The following is an 18,203-nucleotide window of genomic DNA, read 5'->3' as shown; positions in this document are numbered from 1 at the left end:
GCAATTTGTAATGGCTGAGTCCCTTTATTTATATTATTGTCACTTTGAATCATGAAGCACTTTGTAAAGCTTAAAATTTTAGCAGCCGGCTCCTGCTCCCATTGAAATCTAGAGCAAAATTAAATGGGGGCAAGAACGGGTCTTAAGTGAATACATTCTGATGGAAATGGGCCAACAACATACTGTTGGTCAAGGTTTGTTTTGATGATTTAAACTGTTGAAATTAGAAAATGCACTACTTTCAAAAGAAGAGTACGTAGGCTCACTATACACTCTAATGAATGTAGTTACTCAAATATTCTGGTTGTTACTAATGCATTACTATTTATGCCTATTTGTCACATTCTATACAATAATGTGTATAATTATATTTTTTTTCAGAACAGCACTAAGCCCATAGAAGTAGTTTTTCCTTGATACTCTAGGCGTCGGGAGAGGAGGTTCTGCCCTAATTTAAGCATGTTGTTTTGCTGATTCAGGCCTTGAGAATGCTGCATCATAAACAAATAGTTTCAACTGTATCCCTGTATAGAATAAGAGACCTCTCTGCAGGTACTGAGCAGTATCTACAGGGAATGGGAAATTCTAGAGGCTGATAATCCTATGCATAAAATGAAAGGACAATTTAACAAAGAATTATTTTGTAATCCATACAATATCTTGAACTTTCTTGATATTTTTATTGGTATTACTATTAGAAAAATCAGCATTAAAACCTTTTCTAAACGACAACCATTCTTTCTTAATTTTAGGGGGGTTTGTAATTTACTTCACTTGATTTTCGACACTTGTGATTGCCTGAAACATAAATGAAGAGCAGGCTAAGGAATTGCACTCTTTCTTATATTAATGAAAATAAACTACTCTTCTCTCATTTGCTGTTTAACAAATGTAACAATTGTGATGTCTGGAATAGTGGCAACAGAGTCCTGTGTTGGGCAAGAACAGTTAAAGAACTGACTTTACTTTTCATTGACAATGATTGGAAGTATTAATGATTGATAGTTGTCAGCCTTTATTCTATGACCCTTGATGTCAGTGACTAAGATCTTACTGATTTCAGTGGTGAAGGATGAGGCCATAAATGAGTTCTATTCTACCTAGTTTAAATATATCATATTATTATTCTCACCATGTACAGCTTAAATCATTTAATGAAGCAACAGCTCACAATTCCAGTGACAGGAAGAAATTTCAAAAAAATTTAGTTCTATTTAAATAATATGCAAGAGTTCTTCTATCTAAAATATTTCAAACTGATTCCCCTTTATTACTAGGTGGCCTTGGGACAAATACCAGCAAATTAATTGTGTGATTAATGTGAAATTCAGAAACGACTTTTGGCATAACCTTAGGATCAGGTCTAAGAACCTCTTTTATGAAAAGATGTACGGTGGATCAGCTCCATGGCCTTTAGTTCCCTCACCCTTCTGGCTGACGTTATGGCAACAGTGAATGCCATTTTAATACACACTCAGCCAAGGGTTCAAATGCTGACTTCACAAATGTAAATAAAAACCAAATAAAATCCCAAGGAGAGACAGGTGAGTCCAGAATGTCTCAAAGGTTATTAACTAACAATTGAAGATTGTCCAGATTTGGCCTGTAAACTTGAGACGTCCAGTGCTGCATTGGCCTCATTCTGAGATATGCAAACAGCGTCATATAAGTCTTAGCTGCCATGAGACCTAGGAAGAAAATTACTTTCTGTGTTAGACATATTTCAGAGTTTAAAACAGACTGCACTATTTTTAAAAAACTGTCCTCTGATAAAAAGATTTTTCCTACCAACAAGTCCAATATGAAGTCTATGAATATAGTTCTCTGAGTTGGGCAGAAATTCATCTTTTTGACATTCAGAAGCATCTCCAAGTCTGAAAAAAGGGTGGTTGTACAGCAGTGTGGCTTGATAGATCCTTGCAAACAGCAGCCTTCAACAGCCAATCACTCAATTATGGGCAAACAACAATACGCTGCTTTTTCATATAAGCCACTACTATAGAAAGGCACTTTGTAAACACTATTGGTGTGGTTAACAGGCCAAATGGGAGCATGATGTATTGGAAATGGCCTCCCAACACCTTAAAAGAAGGTACTTTTGATGACTGTATTGGACAGAAATATGAAAATATGCGTTCTTTCACTCAAGCATCACAAACCGGTCTAGAGCTGAAAATGAAGGGATTATGGAGGCCAGAGTTAACATACATATGGAAATTTTAGTTATGTATTTGTTCAGATTCCTTAAATCTAAATTCAGATGAAACTGAACTTTTTCTATACCAAAAAGTCTCTTGAATAAAACTCAACCTCTCAGGTTTTAGATACCTCCTCAACAGCTCCTATCAGAAGGAATTTCTGCACTTCTGAAAGTAAAATAGCCTCATGAGAAGGTTCTGTGAAAAGGGTAGGGTATAAGGAATTGAACGGGGGCAGTTTCTCAAATTGAATGACCTAGTCCTTTTCTATAATTTCTAGCACCGATTTGTCCAGTGTATTATGAAACAACCCTCCATCTGATAAGAAAATATGCTAGCCTGTCTCCAAACAGAGGAAGGGAAGGATCCCCACTGATTGGTTCTGGATTCTCGATCCTATTAGCAAATCTGAGGCTTGGTTGTTCACCAGAGACAACAGGGAGAAAGCAGATTGTTTAGATTTAGGCTTTGATTTGAAAGACCTCTTCTTGTGTTGGCTCTGGAAAGATGTAGCCTGTTGGTGTTGTTACTGATGTCTTTGATTCAATGGGAAATAAGTCAAGGAAGACTGTGTTTCTGATAACCGAAATGAGTAGTCACAGGTCTTCTCCTAGTAAAAGAAATCAAAGTCCAAATAGCAGCTTTCAATCTTGTCTCCTTCAGCTTTTCCAGAAACTCATTTGCCTTTTCACTTAAAAGACCATCCCCACCTCAATTCTCATATCCTCAGCCAGAGAAGAGCAACAAAGCCAAGCTTGTCTTCTCCAGGTAACTTCATGTGCCAGTGCTCTGGCAGAAGAGTTCAAGGTGTCTAAAGAAACTCCAAAAGCATGCTTTGCCACATTGTGACCAACGTTAGGATCACATTTGCTAATTCCTTTTGTCATCTGGCAAATCCTGCACAAACAGTGCCATCTTTTCCCATATCACCTTTCCATCCATAAGGAGGACAATTGAAAAATTCTGATGGCAGCACTCAATAAGGCCATGGACTCCAGGACTGTTAGTCTCCCGCACAACTGTGATGTGAGACCATACCTGCAGGAGGAGGATCAAACAGAAGAAGCAGGAAGAAACAATCTCTTTATTCTTCCTCTGTCATCCTCTAAACACTGATCTGGCCTTGGATCAGTGATGGATTGTACTGGAGATAGTAATGGACCCAGAGAGTGAAGAGAAATAAATGGAGAGAAAACCCTTTGTGGGGACACTGTAGGAGTCTTAGGAGAAGGTGAAGACCAGGGATCGGCAACCTTTGCCATGTGGCCCATCAGGAAATCCGCTGGTGGGCCAGGACGGTTTGTTTACCTGCGTGGCCTCAGGTTCGGCCGATCGCAGCTCCCACTGGCCATGGTTCACCATTCCAGGCCAATGGGGGCTGCAGTCGGCCGAACCTATGGATGCTGCAGGTAAACAAACCATCCCGGATTTCCCTGACAGGCCGCATGCCAAAGGTTGCCAATCCGTGGTGTAGACAGACCAGGAGAAAGACTAATATTCTCCTCTGCTCTTCTCCTTTTTTCAGGAGAATCAACACTGAACTCAGAACTGACAAAGCCTGTCTCTTCCTCTCATTCAGATCCAAGAAGCCCTCAGAAGCCAAATGTAAATGTCTTCTATGGACCTGAAGATGGAGCTGGAACTGGACAGAGGTCGAAGTTGGAGCTGAAGACCTGGATGGCAAGGAATCTGGTGAAATTCATAGATCCACCCGCTTGGTACTTAAAGCTGAAGCCAGAAGTGGCCTGGGTTTTGGAGCCATAACTGTAGCGGCCCTGTCAGAATCAGATAGATCTGACAAATCTGAAATGAGGGATCTGGCACTGCTAACAGTGGCTGTCTTCTTCCTTGACTTCTTCTTCGGAACCAACACAGCTGGAGCTGACAATGTGGCTCTTGGTTCTGTAGCAGGCAGTCTGCTCTTCATCATCATCTGTGCCTTTGAAGACCTGGCTGCTTGAGCAATGGGATCTGGAGCCAGACCTGACAAAGGTTCTGATTTTCTACTGCCTTGAAAGTCTTTCATCTTTCAGGAGTAAGACACAGCAACCGAGACAGGCTTCTTAGACTTTGGATCTGATGAGTGCCCAGCACTGGAGGGTTTAACCTCAAGAGTCTCCTTAAGGAGAAGCACCTGCATCTTTTCTGCCTGTCCTTGCAAGTTCTGGCCATGAAAGTCCAGCAGATGAAACATCCAGAAGGAAACTGGCCCTCTCCCAAGCATTTCAGTCATCTAATGTGGTCATCTGATGCCAGAAAAACAGCCAGGCAGAATGCACATCTCTTGAACCCCAGCTTCTTAAAAACATAAGGATGGTCATATTGGGTCAGACCAATCAATGGTCCATCTAGCCCAGTATCCTGTCTTCCAACAATGGCCAGACCAGATCCATCCTCTGTTGTCTAGTCCCAGATACTGGAAGTCAAAGGTACACGCAGAGCCTGGGGTTGCATCCCTGGCCATCTTGACTAATAGTCATTAATGGATCTGCCATCATTGAACTTATCTAATTCTTTTTTAAAACCAGTTATACTTTTGAGCTTCACAACATCCCCTGGCAAAGATTTCAAAGGGTTGACTGTTCATTGTTTGAAGAAATACATCTTTATGTTTGTTTTAAACCTGCTATTAATTGAATTGGGTGATCCCTGGTTCTTGTGTTATGTGAAGTAATAATTAATACATCCTTATTCACTTTCTCCACACCTTTTTTGATTTTATAGACATCTATCATATCCCCCTTAATTGTCTCTTTTCTAAACTGAACAGTCCCAGTCTTAATCTCTCCTCATATGGAAACTGTTCCATATCCCTCATCATTTTTGTTGCCCTGTTTTGTACCTTTTCCAAAACCAATATATGTTTTTTGAGATGGCGCAATCAGAACTGCACACAGTATCCAAGGTCTTAGTGCATCATCAGTTTATATAGTGGCATTACGATATTTTCTGTTTTGTAATCTATCACTTTCCCAATGGTTCCTAATATTGTTAGTTTTTTGACTACCACTGCACGTTGAGAAGATGTTTTTGGAGAACTATCCAAGATCTCTTTCCTGAGTGGAGACAGCTAAATTAGACCTCATCATTGAGTATATAGTTGGGATTATTTTTTCCAAAGTGCATTACTTTGCATTTATTGACACCAAATTTCATCTTTTTTGTTGCCCAGTCACCCACTTTTGTGAGGTCCCTTTATAACTCTTTGCAGCGAGCTTTGGATTTAACTATCTTGAGTAATTTTGTATCATTTGCAAATTTTGCCACCTCACTGTTTATCCCCTTTTCCAGAACTCTGTGAATATATTGAACAGCACATGTTCCAGTACAGATCGTTGTATTAAATAGTAGAGTCCCCACTATTTACCTCTCTCCATTATGAAAACTGATAATTTATTCCTATCCTTTGATTCCTATCTGTTAACCAGTTACTGATCCATGAGAGGATCTACCCTCTCACCCCATGACTGCTTACTTTGCTTAGGAGCTTTTGGTGTGGTACCTTGTCAAGGGCTTTCTAAAGTCTAAGTACACTATCTCCACTGGATCAACCTTGTCCACATGCTTGCTGATACCTTCAAAGAATTCTAACAGATTGGTGAGGAATGATTTCCTTTTATTAGGAAACAACAAGCCATGTTGACTCTTCACCAACACATGGTGTGTATCTATGTGTCTGATAATTCTGTTCTTTACTATAGTTTCAATCAGTTTGCCTGGTATTGCCAGGATTGCCTCTGGAGCCTTTTGTTTAAAAAATTCAGCATTATAGCTATCCTCTGGTCATTTGGTACAGAGGCTCACTTAAGTGATAGGTTACATAGCACAGATAGTAGTTCTGTATTTTCACATTTGAGCTCCTTCTGAACTCTTGGGTGAATACTGTCTGGTCCTGGAGACTTAGTACTGTTTAATTTATTAATTTGTTCCAAAACCTCCAATATTGACATCTCAGTCTGGGACAGTTCCTCAGATTTGTCATCGAAGAAGAATGGGAATCTCCTACACATCCTCTGCAGTTAAGACCGACATAAAGAATTCATTTAGCTTCTGCTTTTTCTTCAGTTTCACCAAGCTACTAACTGACATTAACTAACTAACTATAACTATACTAAACAATTACCAAGACACTAAGAACTGGAGAAAAAAACAACCCAGATCCAAATGGTCTGGAGTGGTTCACTTCCATTTGACACACTGGTTGAAAGGAAGTGAGCTGATAGAAGGCATTGCCCCCCTTTTACAACATCTGGAGATGCTCAGGGCAGAGGCAAAGGGGCCGTGCAAGTGTTCTAACAGGCACTGCTTGGAGAAGGTTCTAACATCAGGCACCACCAGGCAGTGCAATACCCATAAGTGGAAATATGAAGAGCCGCTCGAAGAAGAAATTATAACATGTACAGGATATCATACTTATTATTTAGATATGGATTACTTATCTACAGTAACCCTATTTCTTTAGGCCTGCTCCAAAGCCCAGTGCAGCCAATGGAAAGAGTCACATCAATTTCAATTATGTTTGGATCATGTTCTTTTTTTCCAAATAATTTAACGCCTGACCCTGCAAGCTGTCTCCTGAGTTAATGGAAGGCAAGGATGTAATATCAAGGCCTTATACTTAATAATAAGGCCTTAACTAAAGATCAGTAGAAAATGTAGTTTTCAGAACTGTTCGTCTCCTTTACAAAAGCTACACAAAATTCCAAAAAAGCCATAAGCAATCATAAAGTAGCATCTTATCAAGGTTTATACTGAAACAGAATGTCACAGCCAGTCAGAGCTCAGGTACAGTCACTGCCTTTCAACCATACTCTAGTTTTCCATACAGAGTGCAAATCTGAGCATTCTGATTGATATCCTCAGAATCTGATGTCTATATGTTCACAGACATGACTACTCCTGAATCTCATGTCTACATTTAATCAGTCATTTTGTTTATCATTTTATTCAATTAAATATTTGTTCATTAGATATTTCAGCAAGGTAACAACTACCTGAGAGTGGTGCCTGTTGATTCAGTAGTAACCATATCCTGGGCTGATAAAGGTGTCAGGCTAGATCCCCAGGGTCGTGTAAATTTGTGTAGCTTAACGGAGGTCATGCTCCCCTTGATTGGAAGTCAATGGAGCTACACAGATTTACGCAACATCTAAGGATATGGTACATCAGCCTCAAAGTATTTTGGCCTAGAATAGGATTATTATTTCATGATCAGGAATCAAACTCAAATTTTCAATATAAATAATGACTCTACATTATTCTGTATTCTAATACAACATAGGATCAATCTTTAAATAATACTTTAAATCAGCATCCAATTATCAGTATTAATGTCTCATGTATGTAATGTACTCGATGTATGTACATCAATTCCTATATAAATCCATAAAATTAACTGTAGAGTATGTAGCCATTCATGAGATTATAAATTATATGGCAATAACATTAACAGTTTCTTGCCAATACTATAATCTAAATTACAGTCTTGTAGCATATTACGTCTACTGCTGCATGGTCTATAATGATGTATTTCACTACGGTGCTTTCTTTAAGGCTGGAGACTTGGATACATTACCTATTTAAAACTGAATAAGAATGTATTTCTGATTGAAGTAATTCAAGACACAAATCAACAATATTAACAGCTAAAAACATGTTACAAACTCTTTGATGAGTGCTTGTTTTCACTTTAGTTGTGCTAAAAAATAAATGCATTTAAAAATAGTTTTACTTGCAAATTTAAAAGCAAATATAGGTGCCAGAATAATAGATAGCCTTAAACTGCCAATAGATCAGTGGCCTTATCCCAAGTCCACTAAAATCAGCGGAGAGGCTTCCACTGAGTTCAGGAGCCTTTGGATCAGTCCCTGAATCATGCAATCTTCAGTCCTCAGCAAAACTTCCACTGAAGTCAGTAGGAATTTTGCCTGAGAAAGGACTGCATGATTTGATTATATATAAAGGTAACACATGCATAGTGGAAGATAATGCAAAATAGTGGCTTGTCCTAAAGTTAACTTGCTGCTCCTCTCAACTGACATTACAGTAAGATACTTAAACAACAGGTCATGTGTACTGTCATAAAGATTGCTACTGGAAAAAAGATCTAATTTTCAACATTTCAATCCATACACTGTATATTTTAGAGAAAATACCATTTGTAGTGGACATGAAGATATGTTTGCTGATTTCTGTTGGTTTGGTCATTGTGCTGGAAAGATTAAGTGACATTCCCAGTTTAATCCAATATAATAGGGAGTGAAATAACTAGCAGTATGGCATATGCAAATTGCCTAATTTTAATATTATTGAACCTTAATTTCAGAATTCTTATACATGGATCAGGTTAGCGGACAAATTATTTTTTAGAATTTCCTATAAGAAGATATTCTAGAAATCAAACCCACACAACATAGATTTGAATACTACGATTTTACTTATGGTAATGCATATTATCAATATGTAGTTACTGATAATCTTATTTAAAAGTTATGGAGCACTGGCATATTTCAATATCTTCTATAAATAATATATACTTAGGAAAAAATGTTTCCTGTGGGATTTTATTTTCAGAAGCTAAATGCATCCAGCTCATCCGAAGGCAGCACAGTTGATATTGCCCCTCCTGGAGAGGGCGAACAAGCTGAGATTGAACCTGAAGAAGCTCTTGAACCAATAGCCTGTTTTACAAAAGGTAACCAAAACACAATATTGCCTAAAGATCGTGTTAGCAAACTGGGGCTTGATTCAACACAATTTGCTTCTACAACAGTTGGCACTTGAAACGCCATGGGCCTTCTTGGTTTCACTAGCCAAGAGAAGCTACTCCCTTGTCAGTGATAATCAAATGTCAAAATAGGAATTCTCTGGAAGGTGGCTAACTCTCCTCCCTGCTCAATCACTAACATATCTCAATATTAAGATAATTGCAGTATTAATTTTTCCAATCCTATAACTGTGTTTTGTAGTCATTAGAGAAGGCCCTTAGAATTTGGAGCAACTCTGTTTTTCTGAGACAAACAGAACTGACCAATAGCCACAAACACTACTGTGTTTTGGATATACAGTAGAACCTTAGAGTTATGAACACAAAAGTTACGAACTGACCAGACAACCCATAGACCTCATTTGGAACTGGAAGTACGCAATCAGGCAGCAGCAGAGACAAAAAAAAGCAAATACAGTACAGTGCTATGTTAAAAGTAAACTACTGAAAAAAATAAAAGGGAAACCAGCAGTTTTCTTCTGCATAGTAAAGTTTCAAAGCTGTAATAAGCCAATGTTCAGCTGTAAACTTTTGAAAGAACAACTGTAATGTTCTGTTCAGAGTTATGAACATTTCAGAGTGACGAACAACCTCCATTCACGAGGTGTTCGTAACTCTGAAGTTTTATTGTAGTTCATAGATTGTGTGTAATATTGACAGATATTTTTAAAGTCAATTTCATACTTAGTTGTAAATGCAAATCACTGTCATTTTCTCCCCATGGTTTCACTCCTAGATGTAGTTTAAATCTATTTATTATCACTATTCAGATATTCAGAACCTTATAACGGCAAGTAGGGGATTCCAGTGTCAGATTTTAAAAGTATCTCATAAAGAGAGTGGCTACCAAACTAATAAAATTAATAATAATTTGGATGCCAGAGTGATTAACTACTTCAAAATAAATTGCTATTTTATTCCAATTTCTAGTTATTTAATATGTTTAAAGGTTGTGTGCAGAAGTTCACATGTTGTCAAGTAAGTATAGAAGATGGCAAAGGCAAAATCTGGTGGAATCTTAGGAAAACCTGCTACAGCATAGTTGAACACAACTGGTTTGAGACATTCATTGTCTTCATGATTCTTCTGAGCAGTGGCGCTCTGGTGAGTAAATACTGATGACATATTCTGAAAAATAAGCTTTTAGAAGGGTGATTTATTAAAAGTATGTTTGCATACAGGATAGGTTTTGATCAGTATAAAACTCTAATCAGTTTAAGAAATATTTGGGAATCAGCAGTAGCAAACACTCACTTTATAATGTGCAAGATAAAGAAGCCTTGATAGATGTATTTTAATCACAGCTGTGCAAAATGTTCACGCTGAAACTCAAAAACACTCTAAAAGTTCCTGCATTTCATGTTTCATTACAGTTTTGAAATGTGGACCAAAGTTGGAAGGCTTACTAAGATTCACATATGTTTTGATTAGAGATTGACCAAAACCAAAACACTGGGCTAAACTCTGCTTTTAATTAGACTGGTGTAAATCTGGAGTAACTTTATTATAGCCAGTGGAGTTACCCAGAATTTATAGTGGTTATTTATAGTGCAGAGTTTTGGACCTGAATTCTACTGACCTTTGTTACTGTTTGGATTTTGACCAAAATTTTGAATTGTGAGCCCATCTCTATTTCCGAAAGGACCTGGGCCAATGTATGAGTGCACATCAGAATCATATTAAAACATATACACATTTATGGCTTCAAATTATTTTACTTTAGGATTTGGGGCCATTTGAACTAGCTGGTGAAGCTCTGGAACTCTCTGCATTCTGCTTAAATCATCACTGTCATGCTCCACCCTGGGTCATTGTTGTCTTACTATTATTATTATTTTCTAAATTTTTTGTCATCTTTGGAATGTATAAGATTTCACTAAATGGCAATTGTTTCCAAAAAGATTGTCACTCTTCACCCACTATCCCATTTCAAATTACACATGCTCTACATTTGCTACACTATCAATGGGCATAGTATACTTTCCAAAAACAAATTACCGACATTTCCATAAATACACTTAAATATATATTTTCTTGCCAGTAAACACTGTCTTTTTTCTTGGTTATGCTGATAGGAAAAGCGTTTTATTTAAATGGGGAAGTAAATAAAATCTTCCTCACTACTCCTCTCTGGGAGAATGTACGTATCTGGAAAAGGAGGATTTTTTGAGTTAACCCCTGTATTAAAATATTGGCAGAAAATCATTCTTTGTATTTATTTCTTGATTCAATAATAAAATAGGATCACAAATCCTGAAGTCTCTATAGGCAATAATTCTTATAGGCAAATTTATCACTAATTTCTGTGAGGGTTTATTTAAAGGTTGAGTAAAAATCTGAGTAAGGACCTCAGGATTTGGCCTGGAATTATTTACTTTGATTTTGTAAAACCAAACCTCAATTGTGAAAAAAAAATCACAGACAACTGAGAGTCACACAAACAGTACACAGAATTACATGTAGAGTCCCTATATTTCTTGTTTCTCAAAATAATAGAGACTAGACTTTTCCTTTTGCTTAAGAAAACATATGCTCCATATTCTATTGGAGAAAGCATAAAACAAGACTGCCTCTCTCAAAGTTGGATTCTGTTGAAGCAGATGTAGTGAAATGGGAACTAAGTAATTTAAGAGTTGAAAATAGTGCACAAAGAAGAAAATGAAAATGGTGCACAGACTTTAATCCCTCCGCTTTCTTCATTTATCTAATTGATCTTTCTGAACCAGGAATGAATACTTAGTTATGAATACTTGCAAACGTTGTGTTCACAGGCTTTTGAAGACATATATATAGAGCAGCGCAAGACTATCAAGACCATGCTGGAATATGCTGACAAGGTTTTCACATACATCTTTATTCTGGAAATGCTTCTGAAATGGGTTGCCTATGGTTTTCAAATGTATTTCACTAATGCCTGGTGCTGGCTGGACTTCTTGATTGTTGATGTAAGTTCTTTATTCTTCAAGTCTTTTCTGACTGATTTTCCTATCAACAAAGTTACAAAGCTCACTATTGTGAAGTAGATTTCTAATGAACACAGTACTTTGAGCAAAAATTAATGGAAATTTTACTAACAGCCTGTGGTTATCTGATGGTGTTACTAAAGGTGCATTTATACTCAAAAGAGAAAACTATAACTAACAGAACGTTGCATACTAAACAAAAGCCAGGACATACCAAAGTTAAGGTCCCAAGCAAAACTCCGCAATTTGTGCATATACATTATGACACAGTCTTATTATATGATCACATATTGTTTCTCAAATAATACATTATATCATCATGGAACTTTTCTACAGCCATCCAAACTTTGCATCTAAGATACTATGTTTGGTCCAAATGCTGTCAAAGCTTTATTCCCAAGAGATTATCCTCTACTCTGTTAGTGTTTGCAGTGAAGTAGTGAAAAAGGCAGTGGCATTAACATATGAAATTAGTTAGTGTAGCTGGAGTTTATTAGCTGTTTGACAATTTGTAAGAAATAAGTTAGCTATGACTTGGGAGGGTTTATGATGGAAGAGAAGAGAAGCTTTTCTTGGCTTCCTTCCCAGCCATGGCATATATCTGTACAAAGTCCCTGCAGAGGATGGATCAGTTGATCATTACCAGTTCTGTTCATTTCCTCTGGAGCACCTGACATTGGCCACTGTTGAAAGACAGGATACTGGGCTAAATGGACCTTTAGTCTGACACGGTATGGCTGTTCTTATGATCATTGTCTTAAGGGATCAGTGCTCCCAGAATATTTTGGTCTCCTGCCTTCCAATGTTATCTGACTCAGTCCTTTAGTGAGCCAAAGTGATGTGTGTGTTCAAATGAAAATGGGTATCTTGGAGGCAAAGGTGTTGAAGGTTGTTGCCACTAAATTATTGTATTGCTTCACGAGGCAGTCCAAATTCTGGTCCCTTCATTGTAATGTTTCTGTTAGTATGCTCTAGAACAGCGGTGGGCAAACTTCGGCCCAGGGGCCACATCTGGCCCTTCAGACGTTTTAATTCAGCCCTCAAGCTCTCACCAGGATGCAGGGTCCGGGGCTTGTCCTGCTCCAGCTAGGGAGCGGGATTGGGGGCTTGCCCTGCTCTGCGCATGCCATGGATCTGCATGTCCCCCCTCTGGCTCCTACGTCCAATGAGGATACTTAACTTAGATTCTATTTCCCTAAGTTAAGTATCCTCACACCTTCTTGTCAACTATCTAAATGGGCCATCTTGATTATCACTACAAAAGTTTTTTTCTCCTGCTGACAATAGCTCATCTTAACTAATTAGCCTCTCACAGTTTGTATGGCAACTTCCAACTTATCCATATGTTATATATATATATATATATATATATCTTCTTACTATATGTTCCATTCGATGTATCCAATGAAGTGGGCTGTAGCCCACGAAAGCTTATGCTTTAATAAATTTGTTAGTCTCTAAGGTGCCACAAGTACTCCTGTTGTTTTCGCAAAAAGAAAAGGAGTACTTGTGGCACCTTAGAGACTAACCAATTTATTTGAACATGAGCTTTTGTGAGCTACAGCTCACTTCATCGGATGTTTTATTACTATCTGATCTCAGATTGTCATTTCTAGATGCATGCTCTTTTAACTCCCATAGTTGTGGTTCAAGTCATTTTTGTTTATATATAAAATAAAACTATTTTAGCACATAAGGGGCATTCCTTATTGTCATATCAGTGAATACTTACATCTGAAAAGTGATTTGTGTTATAAATCTTGTGGGATTAAGTGAAGGTCTTCAGGATTCTTTCAAGTACTGGAATGAAATACGCATATATTCAGGTATACATGTATTCTATACTTCTGGTGGTGGAATGCTATAGTTATACTTTAATCAAAAGAAACACAACTGTGGCAAATTTCCACTTAAAACTGCTTAGATTAGCTTCATTTCAGACATGAAAGTTAATCCTCTCCCGTGGTGGAGTAATTGACATTGAGCAATATTCTCTGATATAGTACAAATATGATTTCATTGCCCGTGTGTCTTTGTAAATATACAGTGGTGGTCAATAAAAAGCTGAAATTCGCCGATAGCTGTCTCACACGTACCTGAGATAGCACTGTACTTTCCTTTATTTAGAACAGGAAATAAGCTTGGAACCTCAATTGCTTATCTATTGGTAAACAATGACTTTTAAATGGCAATCACTATAGTCCAAATCCTGCTTGTTTTACTTTCATAACTCTTATATTATAATGTACAACAATGTGCCGTTAAATGGGTGGTGGTTAGGCTTTTGCTCAATAAGTCATTTTCGGACCTTAGTGATGATGTTAATCATCCTTCTCAAATCTCCCTTTTGGAAGAAGATAGTCAAGAAAGTAGGAATGTGGCAGCTCCATCAACACTAATTTCAGAGATATTAGTCACTATGTTTTTATGTCTGGGTGTGGAACAGCGACTGTATTATTAATATCTAAGGTTTATGAAGTCTTCCTGACAACAGGCCATGGGAAGATGTCCATGCTGAGTTATCACAGCAATCATCAGCCTTTCACAGGTGAACTGCTGCCACTGAAACCTACCAAACTTGTTGGTAAGCGGAAGCATAAAGAAGAGTGTTGTGGAATCTGCACCAGTTACTGGGGTGTCTGCCCACTTTTTGCCAAAGTGTTTTCCTGGTGTTCTATCCACTAGTTCCTGGATTCTAAGGAAGATATGGTGCCTTACAGGAACTGTTATATTATATGGCTGATATCACGTGTTGCTCCATGTATGGCATGGAGCTAAGACTGCAGCCGTGCCCTTTGAGTCTGACCAAATGATCAAGGCTGTAGGGAAGCCTCATGATGTGCTGGTTAGAGCAGTGAACCAGAAGTTAGGAGAACTAGATCCTAATCCTATCTGTTCTATTAACTGGCCACTGCTTGACCCTGGGCAAGTTACATAACCTCTCTGTGCCTTTGTAAAATGAGGATAATAAATAATACTTAGCCACAACTGTAAAGTACTTAAAAACCTCAGAAAAAGGTACAAAGTATCCTTATTAAAGACCTTGGGTAAAATTTTTGAAAGTGACTAAAACCTATTGAAAGTCAGTAGAACTAAGGCCCCTAAGATACATAGGTGCTTTTGAAAACTATATCCTTTGAGAACAGTGAGCTATGTCCAGATATTGAACTCTAACCAGATAAGAAGAGATAAAGATAAGGCAAATTGGCAAGCTATACAGACTAATGTATACTCTTTTTTTTTTTAAACAGGCCCTTTTTAGGTCCATTATGGTTCCTTGCCCCTCCAACAAAATACATGAAAATGTAAGGACTTTTTTATGTCAACAAAGGTTCCATAAACAGGTGTCCTATAAGTATTTTCCCTTCCTCAATAATTTTTTAAAATATTTCCTATGGTTAAAAAAGGAAAACTATAGAAAGAGGTCCAACCAGTCTTAAGAAACCCACATAATGCATATTATATCCTAATATCAGCAGGTTCAGGAAATGAATAATTATTGTTTTTCTGTTTTTCTGTAGGTGTCGTTGGTTAGTCTAATTGCCAATGCCTTGGGCTATTCCGAACTTGGTGCCATTAAATCGCTTAGGACACTAAGAGCTTTGAGACCTCTAAGAGCCTTGTCACGATTTGAAGGGATGAGGGTGAGACAAATGAAAGAACCTGAATTAATCCATGCATAAACAGAAACCATACTTGCAAAATGAGGAATGACAAATCCATGTAGAAATATTGCACTATCCTCTTTTCTATGGCATACCAGTAACTACAGTAGGATGCTTTATTACATAACTAAAATTTATATCCAATTGCAATCATTAGCATTTACAAGCAATCACACATATTTTTTAGGTTATTTACCACCTAGCTAATTACAGAGTTTTTGTGTAAAACATTAAGGAATTATCAGGATGCAATGGCTGCATTGTTAATGCCTATCACATTTTCTGATGATGAGTGAAAGAAGCATAGTTTCTATATTTCTCTCCTGCTAAGAAAAAAAAAAGTCTAAAAAAATTGTGTCTAGTTAGCTTGCAGAACTGCATAGCCTGTGGTTGCTCTCTTTCTACTATGTATGGCAATCAGGTTTTAAATAATGATACTGGGGCTTACTGCACAGAACTCCTATGACAGAGTACATGAAAAGTGTGTGATGGAAAGGCACAGGGTTTACACGCATGTAGTTTACTTCTTGCAGGTCAGCCTTAGAGTGTACCCAATCTACTCATGACAACAGAGGTGAGTTATTCCAGCCCTGGAGCTGTTATAATTCCCATTGGATTTAGGGACCTGAGTGGGGAGAAACTGGCCTTAGAACTGAGAAACTCCAGTTCCCTTTTCAGTCTTCCTGGGATGCTTATTCCATCTACTGCTGCCAGCCTCCATCCCCTGCCTCATGTGTCAGAACTGGCATGGGACACATAGCAAGATCATGGTGAAGAGGCTGGCAGCAGCTGGAGCATGAGACTCCCTGCCAGCTGGAATGGGGGGAAAACACACATTTCTGTATTTCTGAGAGGCACCCCCACATGAGATAGGAAGTGAGGGGAAGGCTCTCTCAATAAATGGTAGAGAGAAGGATGGGGTGAAAATGGAAGACAGAGATGGGAGCAGAGTTCTCTTAGCTGCTGCCTTTCAACTTTGAGTTTTATTGTGTATTTTTCTCCTAAGGATCAAGGCAATTTTGATGAGCCTATCTGACTCCACCACCTTGCCTCTCTTCCCACATAGCTTTCCAATTCTTTCCTGTTTAGGAAATTATTCAGATTTCCATAGCTTGCCAATCTGCCTAAATATAACAGCAATTATCTCAGTTGTAGTGACAGATGATTCTAATGTCTGAAAAAACTGATTTGTAACAAAATGGATAACATTCATATCTTAACCTTCACCTTGGAAAACCCAGCTTCTACAAAACTCCCTTTATAATCTATCTGTATACTTTAAGCTCACATATATACAAACAGTACTGTTTCTTTCCAATTGTCGCGGGGCTGATACACCCCATCATCCCGTGGAGGCAGGGGAGAGGCAATCTGCCTCACAGTCCCGTGATCAGGTCTCTGGGCTGTGCAGCTCAGGGGCCTCAGTCCTTAATGCAGCCCTTGATAGCAGGGCAGTGCAGACCAATGGTCAGAGCCAGTACTACAGCCCCTGATGTCCAGGCAGTGCGGCCCAATGGTCAGAGTCAATACTACAGCCCCTCCTGTCGGGGCAGTGCGGCCCAATGGCCAGAGTCCATACTACTAGCAAGATGGGGGTCCACCAAAACAGGCCGAGCCTTGGTCCTCTTCTGTCACTGTTTTGCCACAAAACCTCCCTGGGTCACTTCCTACCCAAGTCTCTGGCGGCCTCCGTCTCTGGGATTATCCAGTCTCTCCCCTCTCCACGATGTCCCGTGTCGGGGTCTGCCTCCGTGTGGCTGGCCTCCACATCTTGGAGTGCAGGTGGTCCTCCCTCAGGAGCTGGCGACACACCTCCTTCCCCGCCGGTGGTCAGCCCAGACTGAGCTGCTCTGCTGGTTTTTATAGCCTGCTTCCAGATGGAGCACGCCCAGGAGAGCTGGGGGTGTGTGGCCTCCTCTACTAAGAGAGAAAGGTTAACTCCTCCTGTAACCATGTGGGGCTGATATACCCCGTCACACCAATACTGTACAACACAATAAGAATGCATTTTTAAATAACTGATGCCAGTGAATAGATTCTTTGTACCTGGCAACTAGATAAAATACTAGCTCTTTGCCCACACCCCATAGGCCCCAAACAAAAGCCTAGTGAAGTAAATGGAAAGATTCCTCTTGATTTTAGTGGTCTTTGGATACAAAATTAACCACCCAAAACCTTCACTGCAGACAGATTCTTTGCTGTTTCCTCAGCTGCTGAATCTTCTTTTCAGAGTAAAATAGAATCACTATACATAATTCAAATAACCTTTTGCTCAGCTGCACTTGCTCTGATCTTTTGCAGTCACTTTTTCCGGGTAGAATTGCTTAATTGTATATAAATTAAACATAGCCAAGAAAAACCAATGAACAGAAGTGTGCATTTCTTTGCTCTCATTAAGTCCAATGAATATAAAGATTATTTTAGACCAAGGTTTAAAATTAATTATGTGATGACAAAACTAAATGCATAGTACAGAGTTGCCTAACTTTTCTATGTGAATATTAGCATATCATGTGTATAATTCCTAATGTTTTAATTCAATCTCAGAATCAAGTCATCAGTACTGCCTACTTTATGTGTAAAATTCTTTTGCTCAGTCTTCCATCATCAG

General features: G+C 38.5%; 1 protein-coding gene across 12 annotated transcripts in view; it reads left to right on the top strand.

Moving 5' to 3' along the window:
• The window catches only part of LOC140895597 (sodium channel protein type 2 subunit alpha-like), a 119,918-nt gene that overhangs the window by 83,592 nt on the left and 18,123 nt on the right, over positions 1-18,203 (top strand). For all 12 annotated transcript variants that reach the window (XM_073305672.1, XM_073305669.1, XM_073305673.1 and 9 more), the window contains 4 exons: positions 8,772-8,892; positions 9,914-10,068; positions 11,736-11,909; positions 15,449-15,571. In XM_073305672.1, the coding sequence (XP_073161773.1) occupies positions 8,772-8,892; positions 9,914-10,068; positions 11,736-11,909; positions 15,449-15,571 (573 nt within the window). The remainder of the gene's footprint in view (positions 1-8,771; positions 8,893-9,913; positions 10,069-11,735; positions 11,910-15,448; positions 15,572-18,203) is intronic.

Source organism: Lepidochelys kempii, chromosome 11, assembly GCF_965140265.1.
Source record: "Lepidochelys kempii isolate rLepKem1 chromosome 11, rLepKem1.hap2, whole genome shotgun sequence".
Classification (NCBI taxonomy): domain Eukaryota; kingdom Metazoa; phylum Chordata; order Testudines; family Cheloniidae; genus Lepidochelys; species Lepidochelys kempii.
The sequence above is the reverse complement of the archived record's forward strand: the minus strand, read 5'-3'. Positions and strand labels throughout refer to the sequence as shown.